This window comes from Caloenas nicobarica, chromosome 20 (genome assembly GCF_036013445.1).
Source record: "Caloenas nicobarica isolate bCalNic1 chromosome 20, bCalNic1.hap1, whole genome shotgun sequence".
Lineage (NCBI taxonomy): Eukaryota > Metazoa > Chordata > Aves > Columbiformes > Columbidae > Caloenas > Caloenas nicobarica.
Window position 1 is genome coordinate 8,286,022 of NC_088264.1, and position 19,580 is coordinate 8,305,601.

Below are 19,580 nucleotides of genomic sequence, written 5' to 3' on the forward strand. Positions count from 1 at the left end.
CTATCCTTACCTAAATGATTCGCCAATTCATACTTCATGCAGGAGGAGCCCTAAGGCTGCAGGACACCAGGTCAGCTCCGTTCCCCAGACATTCCCCTTGGTCCACAGAAGGCAGGTCAAGCATCTTCCATTACAATGTTGCTATCAGCAAGAATCTTTCATGCGTGTTTTTTTCTTATATTAAATTACCTCCCAAGTCTTTAAAACAATGCTGTTTAATTTAACATACTCTACAACAGTACTACCTTATATCCAAAAACATTAACGCCCTGAAACATACACCTTCTTTCTAACCCAAATTTATAGCACATATACTTAAAGTCACAAGGGTGATGATATCCAATACATACCATAATGATCTTATCCAATAACAAAATATCACAGAAGAAAGTTTGCCAAAATAAAAATGGGAATATTTATTATATTTTCTACTAAAGCAATGCAGATCTTTTGAGATTATACATTGGTCTTTGCAAATGTTTCCACGGCTAAATTCATACTTTTCAATTTTGTAAAAAAATTAGACACATACTTCATAAAAACAAAGACACCGGGTATGTCACTGAACCATTGAATAATCTTATAATTGTTAGTAGAGATGAGCAAAGAAAGCTCATGCTTATACTTAAACTCTGGCATTTGCATCATTATCATATATTCAAGTGGGACAAAATGGGTACATTTTCCTTGTACATTTTTAGGTCCACTTCCAAAGCTTTCAGAAATCAGACAGACTGTTAAATACTGAACTTGACCAAGAGAACCTAAACATTATTTAGCAGTACTACATGCACAAGATGCAGGGGAAGGAAGAAAATTAGACCCGTGCATACAGTACAAGACAAATGGTTACAATTGTCAAACGTGCGCTGGACAAAATTTAAGTTTATGAAAAGTTTTATTTGTTGTCATGAAAATAGTTTCAGAAGCACATAATTGTATGTATTTTTCAAACTCTTCTTCACTTGGCCTCCTGAACTTTCTTGGCATTCTGTTTTTCTTTCGCCTAAAAAACAAAAGGTAGATGGTGTTAAGCTCTGCTAAGACAAAGGTCTTATTTTTGGAGCTTTGATTGACTACTTACTACGCTTTTGAACATTCAATAAAAAATACTGTAGAACGAGACAAAAAAAAGTAGACCCTTCAGAAGTAGCTACTACTATTTTACTAGGTTCCTATATAAAGCCTTTCAAGAATACCTATATGTTTAAATATATAATACAAAAGAAACTATAAGATTAGTTAACTTCCATAGAGAAAAAGGAGGGGGGAAAAAAAGCACTATTTCTAAAACATAGTTTAACCTTCACTTTTCATACCTCCATAATAATTTAATTTAACATAGAAATAACTCTTCCTAGTGAAAACACTTCATGTCACAAGAAAACACGGCATTCAGATATACTGATTATCACAAATTAAAAACTCTGAAGCAACCAAGATCTTAGTTTTTCATAGCTTTCAAAAGAGCAGAGTGGAAAAAACTCACAAGAGTTCCTACCAAGGTATTTGCGAACAGATCCTTATATAACTTGCACCCATTTCTAGATAGCTTGAATATGCAGGAAATAGCATTTTCTTCCTTATGAATTTAGTGAAAAAAGGTTAGGCAAGAAGAGGGGACAGTTCAGATGCAGTACTAGCCATCTTTCTGCTAAAACATTTGTTTGTTCTGAATCTGACTGCTGCTCGTTACCATTTATTATTGGACAGGACTGGATCTGATTCAGTGGTTTAGAATTAAGATCTGTTACCACCAGCTGCTCAGGTCCACTGGGAATTTACTTGTAAAAGAAGCTTGATGGTGTTATAACTAACTCCTGCTTACATGAAACTGGATTAAAACTCCACAAGTTACCCAAAGAAGGAAAAGATTAAAAACTGAACGCAAAAGTTACCGTCTTATAAACTCCTGGCCTGCAAACATACTTTCCTAAATAAATTCAGCTAAAAAATACACTCATTAAATAATATTTAGCTCTTTTTTTGTGATAATAATATAGAGATTCTTTTTTCAGTGAGAGTTCAAAATCAGGGATACTGTCTATGGTAACCTGAGCAAATATGTAAGTCAGCACTGATCTGATTACCATTCAAGTACTTGACTAGCCCTACGGTTTAATAACCGAAAGTGACAGACCCACAATAATAAACAATCCTTAATACAAACCTTAATATTAAATCAATGTTAATAGCTAGACAGCTTAAAAAGGGGAGCACAATTAGCCAGTAAATCAGTGCAAGAACAGAGAAAATGAAGAGAACAAATTTCAAGCTGCCTAAATTACCAGAACCTCTGTACAAAGATTGCCATCTAGTGTTGACAACTAGGTAGGTCAAAAAACTGAGTACTCAAGAGTCCAGGTTGGCAAAAGGGATCAATCTTGTACATATTCATCTGTGTATGCACACATTTAAACATCTTCAGTTCAAAAAGGGATATTAAGATAGTATGGAGAATGCTACCACGAAGCAACTGGAGCTACACATCACAATTTTAATAGGACTTTTAATTTCCCAGGTAGCATCTTATGCCCTGTAATGCGATCGTTTAGCTGATACCAAATTGCTTCTTCCTACATCACTATTAGAAATTTTTTTTGTGTTATTAAAGGGGAGACACAGTTTGCCTTTGCACAACAGTGCAAAGTCAGTTGGTCTCAAAATCTCCAGTCTAGCAATACGCCTGAATGTAGCAGTTTAAATAAACCCATGCCATTCATGCTTCCAAGACATTTGACTGCATTTTGAAATTTGAGGTATGAAGAATTATAGTAATATACTGTTTCTTACAAGTCAGCTTGGAAATACTCACTTTTTCTACTAATGGTATTAACTGTTGGTGCTCTGCTAGAGTCTTTAATAATTCCATGATGAAAGGCAGGTAGTTATGTTTTCTTCTAATGTTTTCAATCTAAAAATAAATTAAAAGCATTAACAGAATTATTATATGTCTAAAGGGGGATTTTTGCCATCCCTGTCATGGTTGTCCCCCCATCAAGGGCTGTAGTTCTTTTTATTTTTAGCTGGCTGAAATGTAAAAGTTAAAGCAACAGAATTCTGAGCACGCTGTGAGAAAGCGTGTATCAGATGAATTTACTGCTTAAGGTACAAATTCGCTTAATGGTGTTTTGTCATAGTAGCCAAAAACCCCTCAATGCTTTAACACTGACAAGTACTATTACCGAAACTATCCACTTTTTTCCTCCTCAAATTAAATTACAGTTCAACCTATGTATTTTTACAGTCTCTTGTGTAGTTGTGGCCTCAGACCATACTGAAGACTTAAACCTTTCTGTAATGTAACAGAATAACTACTTTTGTTATACTAAACACTTTGCAGCTTCTACAATGGTTCGGTCCTTCAGAAAGGAAGGTCACTGGTTTTTCAACCGAGAGGAACGACCTCCACAGACCACAAGCAGATACCCCAACATAAAAAAAGTGTGGACTTAAGTGGTTTCCACAATTTTGCCCACATACAATTAGGAAGTTTAAGGTTTTTTGCCCCCCATTTCATTTGTTTGCTCACTCTCACGCTTGGTAAAGCACATGCCTTTTTTTTTTTTTTTTTTTTTAAATAGTTTCTCAAATTGCATCCTGATGCTGTGAAGCTTTAGAGACAGAGTAACACTTCACAACTTAACACATTTACTGTAGAAATATATCTGAAATTATAATTAGAATTATTGAAGTCTTGGTCTGTACCTTCTAGAAACTAGTGAAAACATTTATTTGATTTCTTTATCCTTTGATATGTACATTTATTTCAGAATTTATTTTTAATCTAACCACCTTCTGTACCCAAAGAAAAACAGGTTAAGGGATTATTAAAAAAAAAGTTACCTGCACATTCAGGAATGCAACATGTATTTACATAATATTGTCTTCCTAGCACCCATCCAGTTCCTTCAGATTAATTGCAACAGCCTCCCATAGATATAAAAGCTGGCTTTTTCTTACAACTTTTCCAACAGTTTCATCAAAAAAGCAAAGGCTACATACCTTATATCTTTTTAATTTTTGGTTCTCTTCTTCAATTAACATCTGGTACTTTGCAACTTCTGATTGTATAGAACTTAACATATTACTACTTTGATCTGTATCCATAGGCTCCTCCTTCCGCACAAGAGAAAAAGTTAAATGGATGACATTACTGCTTTTTTATTTTTATTTTCTTTAATTAAAGTAAGTCTTGTCTTAAGAGTATTTCTATCACAAAAAGATTCAATTTTGCTTATAGTTACAGGAACATTCAAGAAATTTTCGCAGATAATCATAAGCAGATTAGCTCAGGTACTAGGAAAAGTTCCACTACTACAGCAAATGAGTCAAGACAGAGCCACGATGACACGGTCATGCTGTACCGAGCGCTCAAACCAGCTCACTCACAACTAACCAGACAGATAACGCCGTAATCCTTCCCTGCTTTTTTTTAGTGATGCTTCATTAGGAGCAAGGAAAGAAGGAGGTGAATAATAAAGCAAAGAAACAGAACTATTATCAGAGAACTACTCCAGCAACTTAAATACCGTGGCCTACCTCTGCAAGTTGCTGCTGTAATTCTGCAATCCTCTGCTCATATATCATCTTTCTGTCAGATACAATAGCCATCAAGTTAAACCTTATCTCACCTTCACTGTATCTAAACGAGAAACAAACAAACAAAAAATCACTTTCAAAATTAATCATTGATGTGACAACTCAAAAACTTCCTCCACAATTTCAACATAAGGGAATTAATTTTGTAGAAAAAAACCCACCTACATGGATCTATTAAAGTTGTGCTCCAGATTCAGTGTTGCCACAACATAAAAGTCAAACCTCAGATGAGCACTATCCAATACGTAACTCCTAATAACTTTCTCTCCCAAAATATTACTATTCTTGTCTATGGTCACAATAAATAAACAAAAAATAAATATTGAAACTGTCCAAAACCCAAAACAAAACATAATATAGTTGACAACAAAACTTGCGCAAGACTGCTGCACACAATAGTTTTTACTTTCTCACTACTGTTGCTTTTTAGAAAATGTTGGAGACTTCATACAATGTGAAAAGTACATTCGCCAATTAGACTAGCAGGCATTTCAGAGTTTGAATTCTCCAAATGCGATTTGGTAGCAATGTTTTGCTTATCAAAAGAAAAAAAAAGGTCTTCAAGTAAAGGACTTTGAAAATGATGTTCTAGAAATGGCACAAAATCAACTTCTACCACATTTGGGGCTGCAGTTTGGGGTCAGAGCTACGAAGTAGGAAAATTTCTATAGCATGTTTTTCTAGCTTAAATTTCTAAACCAAGCCACATACCTAAGGAAAACCTGTTATCTCTAAATACCAGCTGTATAAATATAGTTATTATCTGGTATTTGTAATTATACGCATACACCCAAACTTTATCCATGGTAACGGCACTCTTAGTTTTCACTCGCACAGTTGTCTACCAGAATTCATCATCTTGCTCTTCCTTTTTCAGAGCATTAGTAGGATCTCTCTTCACTACACAAATACCTACTTTAATTAATCATACAGGAACACAGCGCATTTGAGACTTATCTATCACCACATTTGACTCATCTTGGGCAATAATTTCTGAAGTCACTCAGTGATATGCACATAAAAAATGACGCGTAAGAGTAATTCCTTAGAAATTCAGTTAAAAGCCTTTAATTGAAGGAATTTAAAAATAAGGAATTTTTAAACATATATAAGTGCTACGTTTTAAAAGCATCATGACCATTTACTTTTGTATACGTTTCTCTATGACAGGCCGTACAGCACTTATCCAGTCATCTTGATTGCATGCACCTAGAAAATAAACACAAAGAAAAAAAGATTTTTTTTTTTTTTTGCAAAATTTATTGCAGATTCAAGACTTGTATAAGTCAGGCTTATACAGCAATTTCAGAGTATGCAACAAGTTTTTCCTTGGCAACTGCAGTCTCAAATTACTCAGGTGATTTTTTTAAGAGGTAGAAGACACTTTTTAATAACAATATTCTGATAATGTACTGGGCCAAAGCAATGGAGGAAAACTAATTTTTAAGGGCATAAGCATCTAACTTTTTTTTATAGCGAGAAACAATGAGGGTGAAAAGTATGCTATGTAAGACTTCTGTGATAAAAGAAATTAGTTGGTATGACAACATAAAAGTAGACAGCACAAGAAAAACTGTAGATAATTACAGCTGTTCCACAAAAAAAATATAAAAGGATACATGATGGAAAACCTTATTTTAAGATAAATGACAGAATAGCTAGAGGTGATTTTGCAAGTTGATAATGACATCTTAACAATTTCAAGATCTTAAAGCAAATGGAGAGACTCATGATCTTGTGACCATAAAAGTAACGTTACTGGTAGGTCTGCAGACTGTACAGTCTCTCTAACCAGACTAAAGGTGCGATTTAGCAGCAAGTCATTACTCAGCCTAAAAATAAATGCAACTGTCAAGAAAATCGGGAAAACACTCTGGAAATGGAGTTTGGAGCATATTGAGATGATACCAGACTCCAAAGAGAGTGCAGACACATGAAAGGCACTGTAGAGCTTTTCCAGACATAAGATGGCACACATACCGCCAGTTAAGAAATATCACAAGACACAAACCAGGAACAAGTTCTACAGAGAAGAAAACTATGCTGAAAGTAGATATTCTCTTTCAAGAGACTAGAAAAATATTTGCTACCTAAGAAGAAAGAGGTCAGTGTGTAAACACCAGACACATAATGTATAAAAAGTGTTTGAAGTCAGCTGTATACATGCTCCCACAGAAGAAACAAATGGTAAAATAAATGGATAGTTTGTAATCAACCTGGGAAACAAAATAGCTTTGAAAACATGACACGGGAATTGTCTTGGGTGACAATACCACAAAAAGGAAGACATGGGGAAAAATATTAGCAAAGGGAATTGTACACTATTGGTAAGGAAAGCTGAAAAGATTACATAGTTTTACCAGGTTTTGTTAGAGACAGCTCAGAACAACAACATATTTCCTCAGGTAAGGAGAGCACATATCCACAAGAAGTGGGTTATGTGAACTTCTCTCTTGCAACAAAACTATTAAGGTATTAGGAGCCCAATGGATTGCATGACCTGTTCATTTGATTACTGAATGGAGAAATAATCAGAAATGCAGAGAACCGGGAAGAAAACCTCCTTTTCAGACCAACAAAACTAAACCAATATAAATGACTGCAAAGAAGCACAAGCTTGAATAGCACATTAAGAGAATGTTAAAGATATGCTTTATTTTCATAAATCACTTGGTTTGATCATATAGTATACAACTGATTTGTTGTAACAAGCTACTGTTAAAATGAAGGATGTTCAGAAAAAATATGAAATATTACCTAAATCAATTGGTCCTTCCCTTAAGCCATCTAGTTCGTATAGTCGTCCATTAACAGGAACATAGCTTACAAAGTGAAATGCATCTTCTTCTTTTGCTGAAGACTTTGCATCAAATTCAAACATCTGTTGTCTGCAAAGAAAATTTTAAAAAAGAAAAAAAATCTGAGATGAAAAAGAATTTGCTCAAATTTTGCCCAGATTTAAAACATGCGTTACCTGGCAAAACTGTTGTGAACTTGCCGAATCACTTCTGAATTGCTTAGTGCCAAACCTTTCATCTGAAAGCAATTAAAAAAATTAAATTGTAAGCCAACATAGGTATAATGCTATAGTACTTAAAATACAGAAAATAGTAGGCGCTTACCGCAGCATCAAAACTTTGTGAAAATTCTTTAAATTCTGACAAAGTCTCTCCCAGGTGGATATCTTGATGAGCGCAATTTAATAGCACACTTACTATGGCCTGAGTAGCACAAGCATTATTAATTACCTAGAAAAAAGTTTTGAGAATTTGTTCAGTACTGGTGATAAAAACTTAATTTAAGCTGGACAACATCTTTCATTACAAGCACATGCTTTCTATGCCAGTTCACGTTAGAGCTTCACTCTAAACCAGGCAGCAACTCTAGTCTGAGTAGTCACAAAAAAGTCTTTGCTGTAGGAGACTTAATAAAATGAGCTCTGCATGGTTGTCATATACAATTCATTGATAAAACTGGTATTTCACAATTCTACCTAAAAACTGTCACATTACTGTCTCACCACCTCCCTAAAATGATTAATAAAGGACAACCCTCTGAAAAAACAAATAAAGCACTATTCAAAGCAAGCTGCCAAATTACATTATTAAATCTATGATCTTTAAAAAAAAAAGTCAACTCCCCCAAAGAAAATGTCCTTCAAATAATCAGAATTCAATAAAGCACATTATGGAACCTGGAATTTTTATAGAAAGGTTGCATTGGACAAAAAAAAAAAAAAAAAAAAAAAAAAAAAATCAAAATATCCTAGGGATAAAGTAATAAAATTTAGAGGTCTTCCAAGACATAAAGATTTTTTTAAAAGATGGTTTGCTGAATAATAAGCCATATGAAACTTTAGATTTTTCACTTATTTCTTAATTTACAATCTACCTATCCTTTCCAACCTAACATTTAAGTTACTAGTCTGTGTGACACTGCTCCTTAGACTTAAATGTTAAATATGCCATTTTTAGAAAATATAAACAAATCCCTTCATATTACATCCTTGTCTTTAATGTTGCTTAGTAATACCTAAACTAAATTTCAGTATTTAAAGAAAAAGAGAGACTACAAGGATTATGAAATATAATCTGAGATTTAATTAAAAGCACAGTAATCAAATGGTGTAAGACTAAAACACAAGGAAGACTTTGTCTCAGCAGTTTTTTTCTCAGTGAGCTATAGACTAGGAAAAATAATGTATTTTAAGTCTATGAGACTAATTTGCAACTGAAAATGCTACTTAAACCTTAGGACTGGGAGAGAGGGTGTTGATTTTGTATTAAAAAAATCAAAATTAGTTCAGGGCTCTGAATGCAAAACCACTTCCAACAAGACAGGAGAAAAGAATTCAAGAAAAAAAAAAAGAGAAAAAGAACAACCAGTCTGTTTTACAATTAAAGCTAGTCCTTAACAAAGGAAAGCCTACTATGTTAGTACTATAAACCACATCATATATTAATTTTCTATACTTCAGGTTATTCTCAGTTCAGATTATGCCTGTATATTGCAGATGATAAAAAAGTAATAAAGCACGTCTTAAATTAAGAAAAATAAAATCTAGTTGACTTAAATGGTAATCAACGGTAGTCAACTACACAGGCAGAAGAGATTAGCAACCGAAACTCAAATTAAACAAACTGCAGGTACACAAGGCTAGAGTTCACACAATTACAAAATAAAGGACATAGAAGGGAAATCCATCAAAAAAACCCACAAACCACAGACTACTAGAATGACATAATTTGAGAGAAATACCATAATATAGGAAAGGAAGAAGAACTAAAGATTCTCTGAGCTATGACAAAAGAATGGCAGAGACAGCTGTCACAGTAGTACTACGATGAAAGCACGAAGATCCTAAGTGGATCAGAGTGGGCTAACGTGAAGCACTTGTTACAAATATTGTAATTAAGCTGACAGACAAAGTACCTGGTGAGATCTGTGGTGACGAACTGTTAGAACTGTGCTATTACAGCGAATGGAGGGTCACTACAGCAAACGGCACTTGTTAAATGCTAACTAATACAGGCCATTAGAGGGAGAGATAGCACCACCTGGTAACTACTTTTACTGAAAAATCAAGATGGAACAATCAGTTCTGGCAGACCACTAATCCAATAATGGCTTCAAAAAAGAAAAGGGAAATTAAGAGACATTTTGTGCCTAAAGGCAAGATCAACACAGAAACTGTGTTGGACCAGACAGATACAGGAGCTTTAAACAACAGCAAAAATAGCAGGAAAAATTAAACTTGGCAGGGAATTTGTGGTCTCAAATATAATATTTGCCTTTCAGCATAAATATATTTTTGTATTCTAACTACCGTGTGAGTCTGTTTAAATATATAAGAACCAAGCTAAACAATCTTGTCTTACTGCTAGAACACAATACAGAGCAGATGCAGGTCTTATACCAGTAGTCCCCAGCTGTTGAAACGAAAATACATTACAGAATGACAAATACTCTTCAGAAAGCGAGAGGGAGGAGGTAAGGAAAAGGCAGCAAGAACAGTCCTGTAGCAGGGGAATACAAGCAAGTGCAGGTGATACGCATAAGAATACAGTGTTCCTGGATCTAGATGACAGAACTCCCAAATGGATGGAGGTCCCCAGCTAGTGGTAGTGCATGCGGAAGAGCAGAGAGCGAGGAGTGGGTGACAGCAGTATCAAATGCAGATGACTGCAAGGCTCATTTGTCACACAGGCACAGCACCCTATCAATGCACCCAGCCAGTCCAGCACTGCTATACACACAGGGCAGTGAGTCCTTTGAGAGAGAAATTGGTCAGGATACATTGGAAATGAAGGTAGATGGGTATCTCTTACTTAAGGTGCCTCGGCGTCGGCAGAAAACATTTTCTGCATTTAGACAGTAGGATATTATATGCAGGTTGTCTCAGAAAGATTTGTTTATTTTGACTTGAGGAAACCGAAGAGCATTTTCTGTATTTGTCCAGAAATCCCAACATTTGCCTGTATATTTTTGTCCAGGGAGTCCTGGTGAGATACTTGATTGAGCAGTATTCAGGACTCCAACTTAAAACAGATATCATATTTGAAAGATTTTGCTAGCAAAGCTACAAGGCGTATTTTAAAAGAAAACTATAATATATATACAGATATATATGCATATTATTGAGATGACCTCAAAAAACCTGCGAATATTGCCATATCATCAAGTGAAGCTTAGCTTAAAACAACGGACCCACTTGAACAGGCTGCTCTCGCACACTCTTCAGTTAAGATGTGTAACTTCAAAACCATGCACCTTTCCCTAAGGACCCAGTGAGTCTGGATCAACTTAAGGCTGAAGCACTTCAAGTTCTTGATTTGCATTGTCCATCTTGTAGATTACGTATTGGGTTTGTCAAAAAGCTGTGGATAACCCTGTGCTGTCATTGGTAGTATAACCAGCGAATTTCTGAGGTTCACTTACTAAGCATCCCAATGTTACAGAACAGTTGCCTTTACAAAGCTCAACGTGGAAAATTCAGCATTAGGATAAAGTTCTGAAACTTACTCTTGTTTAAAAACCCTATCTAATTTCATTCCTTTGGAATAAAGATATAATCTTCCTATAGGTATATTCAATTCCTGAAAACCACTTCCTGACTTGGATTAGATGTGTTGCAAGTTCACTTCTTAGAAGTTACGTGTTCTCTCAAGTTTAGCTTTAACACTGATATCTGGTCTACCTTAACATTACCAAAACCGAAAACATCAAAAATATTGAGTTTGAAATCAACTGAAGCATTGGAAATGTTAAAAAGATACATATAATATGCTTCCATTAGTGGCACAAAGATAACTAAAGACCAATGTTTTGTTATTAACAGCATTATTTAGATCCTCTTTCTAAAGGTATATGTGTTTTATTTCCAATTAATGAAGTTAATGTTCTATCACCACAATGCAGCATAAAATAAATACATGGCACAAAACAAAGGCATGATACCAATACTTCAGTAATAAAACCTGAAGAGATTATTAAAATAATACATAAGTCTGCAACAATGGCATTATTTTTTGTCAAGAGACACTTCTGCAGCGATCAGCACAGAATATAGGTGTTCCAAACAGTGCTGAAGACAGCTGAATACATTGAGTGGTACAATCCTGTAGCCACTGTGTGTAAAAATAACAGCAAAGACCTACTTAAGCAACACAGAAATCAGGAAATTCAGAGTTAAGGCTGAAATTGTATCCTTAACTCACCTCATTGTGCCTAGGTATCCTAGCTCAAAGGGTATGTAAGATCATCCAGAGTTCTGTGGCCTCAAATAGAGGGCCAAATCATACCTAGGCATAACAGGGAGGCCAAATTTAACATAAGTGCACATAAAAGTGACCATTAAAAAAAAAAATTCTTTAATATGCATGCGTATTAGACAGGCTTCAAAATTCAACCCCCCAACATACTCATGATTTAACTTTGAACAAGATCTAGTTGTCACTTGGAATTCAACTACAACATCGCTATGAAAGTGGACATGAGTAAAATGTGAGCTTGTACAAGCTTCTCATCAAAATTGTGTCTCTAAGTGCAATTTTGAAGATGCTTTGCTAGACACAGCTTGAGAGCTACAGCCTTTTATGTCTAACTAAAGTTTCTCCCCTCAATATGAAATAATTTTTAAGATGAAACATCTAATTAAAATTGAACAGAAATGAAGCCATGCTGTAACAGAATAATTTACTTCCCATATTAAATTGTTGTTACATATTAACAGTTAATTAGTCTTGCTCACACAAGATTCAGAACAACACTTGAAAACTTCTCTGCAGTAAACTGGATTTTATCATCTCTCTTTAGATGGTAACATTTAAAAGCAGACATTGTATGGGAAAGGAAAGAGTCAAAGACTTCTTGAGATTTTTAGGGCTTCAGTGTCATGCGGGTTTTGAAGATATAGATCAAGAGATCAGTAATCTGATATGTCATTAAAATTTTGCTAACCCAGAAAAGAAATCTATTTGTTCTGGGGTTCCAGCCCCCAAATGAACATATGGTTATTCTACTCATTACTTTCATAATTATGACGACCAAAAAAAAAAAAAAAAAAAATCTCGACATCTGAAAAAAAGAGTCCTGAAAGGTAACAAAACCTCATCCTGAAAGCCACCATAAAATTGGACTTAAAACATGCATAGAGAAAATAAACAAAAAAGGCACAGGAGCCTAGTTGCATGATAGCTGGGAGGAGTTGCTATTTTACAATAGAAATCTTTAACATTAATGCTTGTGTTCCTTGGTGACCCAGAAGCATCCACAAACTACAGTTTAAAGAAATTCAATAACCTCAGCACTACTATAAAGAAACTCCTGTTCTCTCTCACCTTTTACCAGCTTTGGCCTGTACAGACTCACTAAACAAATACATCTCATAATGGGCCAGGAGACCAGCCCAGAAAACACGCACAGAGAATTTATAGAGAACTGCTGGCTGATGAGCTGCACTGGCTCAGGGAAGTTCAATGCACAGCTGAGCCATTGCAAGAAAGGAACACGACCGTGAAGTCAAAAGGATACAGGTCGGGAGGACCAAGACATCCTGTTATCATCATCAGCAAATCATCAGATCATCCATTTGCTTGAAAAAAACAGTCCTCAAAACAGAGCTTGTCAAGTTGGATCTCTAGCTAAGGCTAACTTCCTCCAACGTGAAAGTCACAAGAGCTAAACTGGTATTATAAAATCCCCCCAAAATATCAAAACCAGTTTCTCTCATTTATCTGTTGACTTTTAATTTTAATTTCTTTGCGACTATTTATTTTACTAGTTGTCCAGTCACAATACCTCAGTCCAGGCAAAACTGAGCCAACATGAAACACAAGCATATACCTGTCTCTAACAAATGTTTTGATTTTGTTAAGCCACTGCACTTGACTAGCAGACAATATTAAAACATGAAAAAAAATATTCTAAACTCTTTGCAAGCATATATTCCATGCCATCAAGTGGCTTAACTAGGTACTACTACTTTAGAATAGTGAACACTTCTAGAAATTGCTTTCCATGCCGAAATTAATTAATTCTTAAGAGTCACTCCAGCACACCCTCCTTAAGGGCAGCAGCTGAAGGAGGGGGAAGATTAGAAAGTTCTGCACCTTCACAAAGAGATTTCAGGCTTAAGAAAACAGTAAAATATGAATGCTTCAAAGAAAGCTACAAAATAAAGACTTTGCATTGTTGGCCTTTAATGTTCTGCTTTTATTAGCAAGTCTAACATTATCCAAATATTCTGATGTACGTTCTGCTATCTCAAAGCTCAACAAAGCTCCTCTGAGTTACTTGCTTTTAAACAGTGTCACGCTTCAAAAAGAGAAGCGGGTGGGGGGAGGGCAAAAAAAGTGGAGCAAGCAGACAAATGCTTTGAAACTTTTCAGCATCCAGAAGAACAGCAATTCTGGGAGAACCTCTTCTGCTCACAGGAAAGAAACAAGAAGGATGTAAATCTGCCTTCATCTTAAAAAACAAACAAACAAGACCTGTCTAGATTCATATAGGAGTAATTTTCTCCTGTCGACTAATTACCCCTTGAGTTATGTCAAGGATTTTCCCTGAGGTTCCTTGCATCAAGGCTGGTCTGTAGCCACAGCCTACCGATCACTAACAGTGTGTTGGATTAATTAGAAATCACAACCTAAACCAGTGCCTCTCAGACCTGTAAAGGCACTTGGCAATCTACTGCTGATCACGGTATCAAAAGAATGGTGGACACCGCTTGGCAGGACTCAAGAGCTGCAGCAGGGGAAGAATGAAGAAACCAGTATTAAAAAAGACCACGTAATAAAGTCATCCACAATAGTATGAAAGAGTGATTACAAAAGAAACAGATTAAAGATTATTATCTGCACAACAGAAGCCCGTGTACAGAGTAGCCACGAGAGCTATAAATACACCTAATGTTTCCATTGTTTTCCATATTTCAACACTTTTAACTGCAAGTGTGTGGAGACTTGTTTATATCCTGAAATTTACATACAAAACACTTCTGCATTTGTGGGGAAAAAAACCAAACAACACAAAAACCACCAAATCCAACCATCAGTCTATGTGTTAGTCTTCATAGAAAACCTAAAATTTTTCCCTTTGATACGAATGCTTTGGAATTAACACACATAGGGTTACACTTCTTGTTTGGAGTGTTACATTTATCACTGTTTGAGAAGCAGGTCTTCAAAAAGAGCTAGAAACCATTATTAAATACTCCTACTTTCATTCTGGTTACTTTCTCTTGCTTTTCTGGCTTGCAAACAGTACACAGAGCAGCCTGTCAAAGCTGACACAAAATTTCAGTACTACTCAGTAGTTAATAAAACACAGTGGGTTACATTAACAAAACCAATTTTGCTGTAATGTCTAATTTAAACTCAACTTTCTGATTTAAACACTTAAAACTTCCATGCCAAAATGGTCTGCAAACTCTTAAAGGGAAGTATTATCACAGAGATATACTGCCCTAGCTGCAGAGCACTTGAGAAACACAAGAAATAAAAACTAGACCAAAACAAACATTTCTTCCTAGAATTTGTTGAAAGTGGTTTCAAAAAAATAATTTTCTCATCCTGCTGAGAACATTTATGAAGTAATTCTTTATTGCACAGAAGAGTTACTAGAGCTTTACAAGAGTAAAATATCTGATGATATTTTTGTCTGATTTGACTGATCAATCTGATTTGCTTTGCTAATAATCTTTTAATACACAGTTCTTAGTCTCACAGAATTTATTAAAGCTATTGCACCTCGTAAAATCTTAATTTTTGTGTACATATTAACAAACAGCTAGTTTATCTTTTGGTATTAAAAGCTATGTTTCATGACATAACTAAGAAAAAATACTGAACTTGGCTTACCTGTTTAGCAAAAAATATTGTATCCAGTCTGGAATCCTGAACAACAGAACCTGCTGGTTCCTCTCCAGGCTGCCATTTGAAGAGGAAAATCAGCCCATGTACTGGCCTAAAAAATAAAATTGATAGGGGGAGAAAAAATAGAGAGAAAAAAAAAATAAATCACCTGTATTGATTAAAAACACAGTCAGAAACCTCTGCTATTATTTACCTGTATGCTGGTACTGTAATTCTATTAATTATTTCTTTTTAATCATAGGGAACTTCCACTGAAATTCTGAAATGTGATCTTTTAATTAGGCAGAACATAATTCAGGCTTCTTTCCATATATGCTAAACAATCCAAATCTGAATTAGCATTTAGTCAGTAATTTTTGTAAGTCAGGACCAGTTTTCCTGGTTACTGTAACTATTACAGCTGCACAACATTCATTTGAATTCATTAGCAATAAATAGCTATCAAAACATTTGTCAATCACATACAAGGGCTGGAACTAAAGTTTTGGTAATCCTGTTAGGCAAAAATGAAATATTCAAAAAGGAGCTTTCGTCCAACTTCATGCTTTGAGTTCTCTCTTTGATAAGTAGGAGAAATCCAGTTCTCTCTTCTTCTAAAATTGTGTCTTGCTTTTCAGACTGCATGTCCTGCATAGTAAACGGCTTTTACTGCACATTGCACTGTATTTAGTATTCCCATGAAATAAAAACTTATTAGTAAAGGAAACAATTCTTACAAAATCTACAGCTACAATTAAGCAAAAACTTATTCATCATATCAACCTGAATTTAAGGTCATCGCCACAAAGGCGCATGAAAGGTAAACAAGCTACTGTACTGCATGAGAAACTTCTCCTAAGCTCTGATCAGAAGTCTGAGATGCCTTTTAAACAGCAGGTCCACTGAAGGAATTTGAAAAATGCTACGTGTTATTATATTCTTTAACTCTCAAAGTTAAAATACTGTACACGTGTGTGGAAAGGAAGCTGGCCATCACTCCAGCCTACAGAGTTCTGACAGCACAAGGAAGCAAAGCTGTTACTTTGTGAACAAAACACCTAACCTGATGAAGTATCACATGAAGTACACAGTGCAGGCAGCAAATAAACCAAGTTCTTAAGTAACATTTCTGCCATTCAGATGTCACTTGTGAAATATCTTCAGTCAGACAAAAAATTATAAAACTACATCTTCTGTACTAATTGCTGCATCTTCTGAAAGATTAATGATGCAAGCATTAGATATCTGCACAGAAATAGCATATGGCCTGGTTAGGTGACATCTTCCTCTTAAAATCATGTACGTGAACACTGATAACAACACATCATGGACAAAATGATAAAAGAATCAGTATTGCCTAATGAGGGCAGAACTGTTCCATATGATGAGTATTTGACTTCACACACATATGGAAATGGTTCTGCGAGAAAAACAAGTTACAAAAGTACGTAAGTACAGCATATTAATTTAAGGCAATAGATGCAATATCATGTTATGTGAGGAAAAAGGAAGATAAAACAAGGAACAAAAGTCTGTCAAAGAATTTGCCAAACGATACAATACAAGCCAATGACAAAATCATTAAAAATCTATTTTCACATTCTATCTGCTATTAGCATCTCCTTCAAAAAACCAGAAAAGCTAGATTAAGTACTAAGGCATTAATAAAAAGTAATTTAATTGCCAGATATTCAATTAAATCAAGATCCTAATGAACTTCTGTGGAAACTGAAGGAAAAAGACAAACAAACAAAAACAAAGCCACAAAAAAACCACCTGAGTTTAGTATACATTCTTTCAGTGACTTCACACAAAGGCCAAAACCATGCAGATTAGAAAAGTGCCTTACTTCAATTTTTCAAAGTTCTCTGGTTCCAAACTCCATATTTCTTCAACTTGTGCTCCTCTACAACCTGAAATAAGAAAAGATACAGGTTTCTTCAAGTACCCCATTTAAATGGGATGCAGCCAGGAACGACAAACACATGGAAGAAGCATAGTTAACATCTGCAACTTGTATGTCCAGGTTATGGAAAAGTCTATTTACAGGCTTTAACGCATCTTCTTTAAAAAAACCAAACCAGACAGTTCAAGAGAAATTATTTCAGGAATTTCTCCTGTGTATGGTGATGTTGTCTTTATAACTAAGCTGCACTTAAAAAAGAAGTAGAGGAGATTATGATATCTTGAGTCACCTCATGTGCTTTGCTCAACTGATAATAATACTGGTTTTAAAGACACAGTCGGCTAGTCCAAAGCAGAACTTAAAATATGTATCTCCAGAGAAAGACCCATAGTAGTAGACTGAAAATACTGTAAACGATACACTCACACAAAACGTGTGCATAAGACGGATCCCCAAAAGTTCAAATACTTAGTATATGGAAATTTACCTCTTTAAATAGAAACACAAAAGGAGAAGCATGCCTGGACTTCACTTGTGAGAAAAAGCTGCGATGGAAATTATAAATCAATGTAACCTAGCATAAAATCACATTGCTTCTTTGGCCAAAATCCTGTGTAGGCTTATCTGTTGCTACAACCACACAAGATATTAAATGCAAGTCAACATAAAATTTAATACAGGGTGTTTCAAAAAGATGGACACAATTTCAAAGCACAATATTTCACGATGCAACATGTTACAATTACATAAAAATTTATGAACGGTTTAATGAGTTATCAAGTTTTAGCAACCTTTTAATAAGTGCTCTATGTTCCCTCCACCTGCAGTACAGACAACATCGAGGTGATAGTCGAATTTCTGAGAATGCAGCAATTTCAAATTGCGTCCATCTTTCTGAAACACCCAGGGTTCTAAAACCCAAAGCAGCCCTTTGCAGGCTGCCCACCCTCCTGCCGAGCCCCACAGCTCAGCTGGGTCACAGCCAGCCCCTTCTCTCCTGGAGCCTCTGTAACTGACTCAGCTGGCACTCGATGCAAGCGCGTTCCCAGCCCGCTGCAAACGCAGATATCCCCCCCGGCCCCGCCTGTGCTTATCCGGCTCTCTGGCAGAGGCCGACATGTGTCCTGGGTCACAGGAGGGCCCCCGTGCACAGCCCACCTGCGACCGGCACGCTCGGCCCCGGCAGCGGCGGGCAGCCCGCGGGGGCTCGGGGCCGCCGCCGCCAGCGACCGGGGCGGGCCGCGGGGCTGCCCGGCGCCGCACAGCGCGGAGCGCCGGGAGCGCGGCCCGAGGCCGGGACAGCCGCGCAGCGTCACGGGAGACACGGTCGCTCCCACCCGTGTCCCCAGCCGCCGCGCTGCCGCTTCCACGGGAGCTCGTTCCGCGCCGCTCCCGGCCCCGGCGGCAGCGCGCCCCCCACCGGCGCGGGCTGGCGGGGCTCGCCGGGCCCGGGTCTCCGCTCAGTTGTTCCCCTGCCCGGCGGGGCCGCGGCCGCGCTCAACCCTCCGGGGCTCCGCACCGTGCGGCCGCTGGCGCGGCGGGGGGCCGGTGTGGCACCCGCACGGGAGCGGCCGCAGTCCCGCCGCAGCCGGCAGCGGGGCCGCGGCCTCAGAGCCGCCCCGCCAGCCCAGCGGCGTGACCGCAGCGCCCGCGTCCCCCTCACCGAAGCCCTTGATGAGCTCCGTGAACACGCCCGGGTCGCTCTCCATGAGGCACCACTCGCCGGCGCTGCTCCCGCCCGACATGGCGACGGCCCGCGCGCTCCCTCAGGCCCGGGCCGCCGCCGGCCGAGCTGCGAGGCCCACGCGCGCCGCTCCCTTCCCGGCAGGCCCCGCGGCCCACGCCGCGCCTGTCATCTCTATGGTGAGGCGGGGCGGGAGCAGGAAGCGGCGGCAGGGACTGGATCCGGGGCAGCCGCCGCCGCGGCCGCCGCTGGCACCGCCCCGGCCGCGGAGGGGCCCCGCCTCCGCCCCGCGGCTCCGCTCCTGTGGCGGCGGAGGGGCGGCGGGCGGAGAAAACCTCCCGCCCCGCGGCAGGAAGCGGCCCCGGCCCGGCGGCGCGGCTCCATCCGGGCACCGCGGTGCGGGGGCGGTGGGCGCGGCCCCATCCGGGTCCCGGGGATGCGGTCAGGGCGCCGGCGGGGCGGGGCTGCGGGAGACGCGGAGCCTCCGGCGGCCGGAGCGGGAGCCGCCGTGCCTGCCCCCCGCGCCCGGGCTCCG

At 38.1% G+C, this 19,580-nt stretch overlaps 1 protein-coding gene across 2 annotated transcripts; it reads right to left on the reverse strand.

Annotated features, from left to right (window-relative positions):
• Nucleotides 1-412: 412 nt before the first annotated feature.
• Nucleotides 413-19,379, reverse strand: UCHL5 (ubiquitin C-terminal hydrolase L5). Of its 2 annotated transcripts, XM_065649129.1 has the most exons (11): nt 19,025-19,379; nt 17,305-17,368; nt 15,462-15,567; nt 7,725-7,850; nt 7,577-7,638; nt 7,360-7,490; nt 5,748-5,811; nt 4,543-4,645; nt 4,006-4,119; nt 2,816-2,914; nt 413-1,006 (listed from the first exon to the last, which is right to left on the reverse strand). In XM_065649129.1, the coding sequence occupies exons 1-11, from the start codon at nt 19,104-19,106 to the stop codon at nt 962-964; spliced, it is 996 nt and encodes a 331-aa protein (XP_065505201.1). In that variant the 5' UTR covers nt 19,107-19,379; the 3' UTR covers nt 413-961. The 2 variants fall into 2 exon arrangements, with proteins under 2 accessions (XP_065505201.1, XP_065505202.1); XM_065649130.1 differs by lacking the exons at nt 15,462-15,567; nt 17,305-17,368; nt 19,025-19,379 and adding an exon at nt 11,820-11,902.
• Between the last annotated feature and the right edge of the window lie 201 nt (nt 19,380-19,580).

Coding starts and splice junctions, on each gene's coding strand:
- UCHL5 (XM_065649129.1), bottom strand. CDS start 19,106: ATGTCGGGCGGGAGCAGCGCCGGCGAGTGGTGCCTCATGGAGAGCGAC. Junction 5,812..7,359: donor GGAAGGACCAATTGATTTAG/GTAATATTTCAT, acceptor TTTATTTTCTAG/GTGCATGCAATCAAGATGAC. Junction 4,646..5,747: donor ATAGAGAAACGTATACAAAA/GTAAATGGTCAT, acceptor TTTCTCGTTTAG/ATACAGTGAAGGTGAGATAA.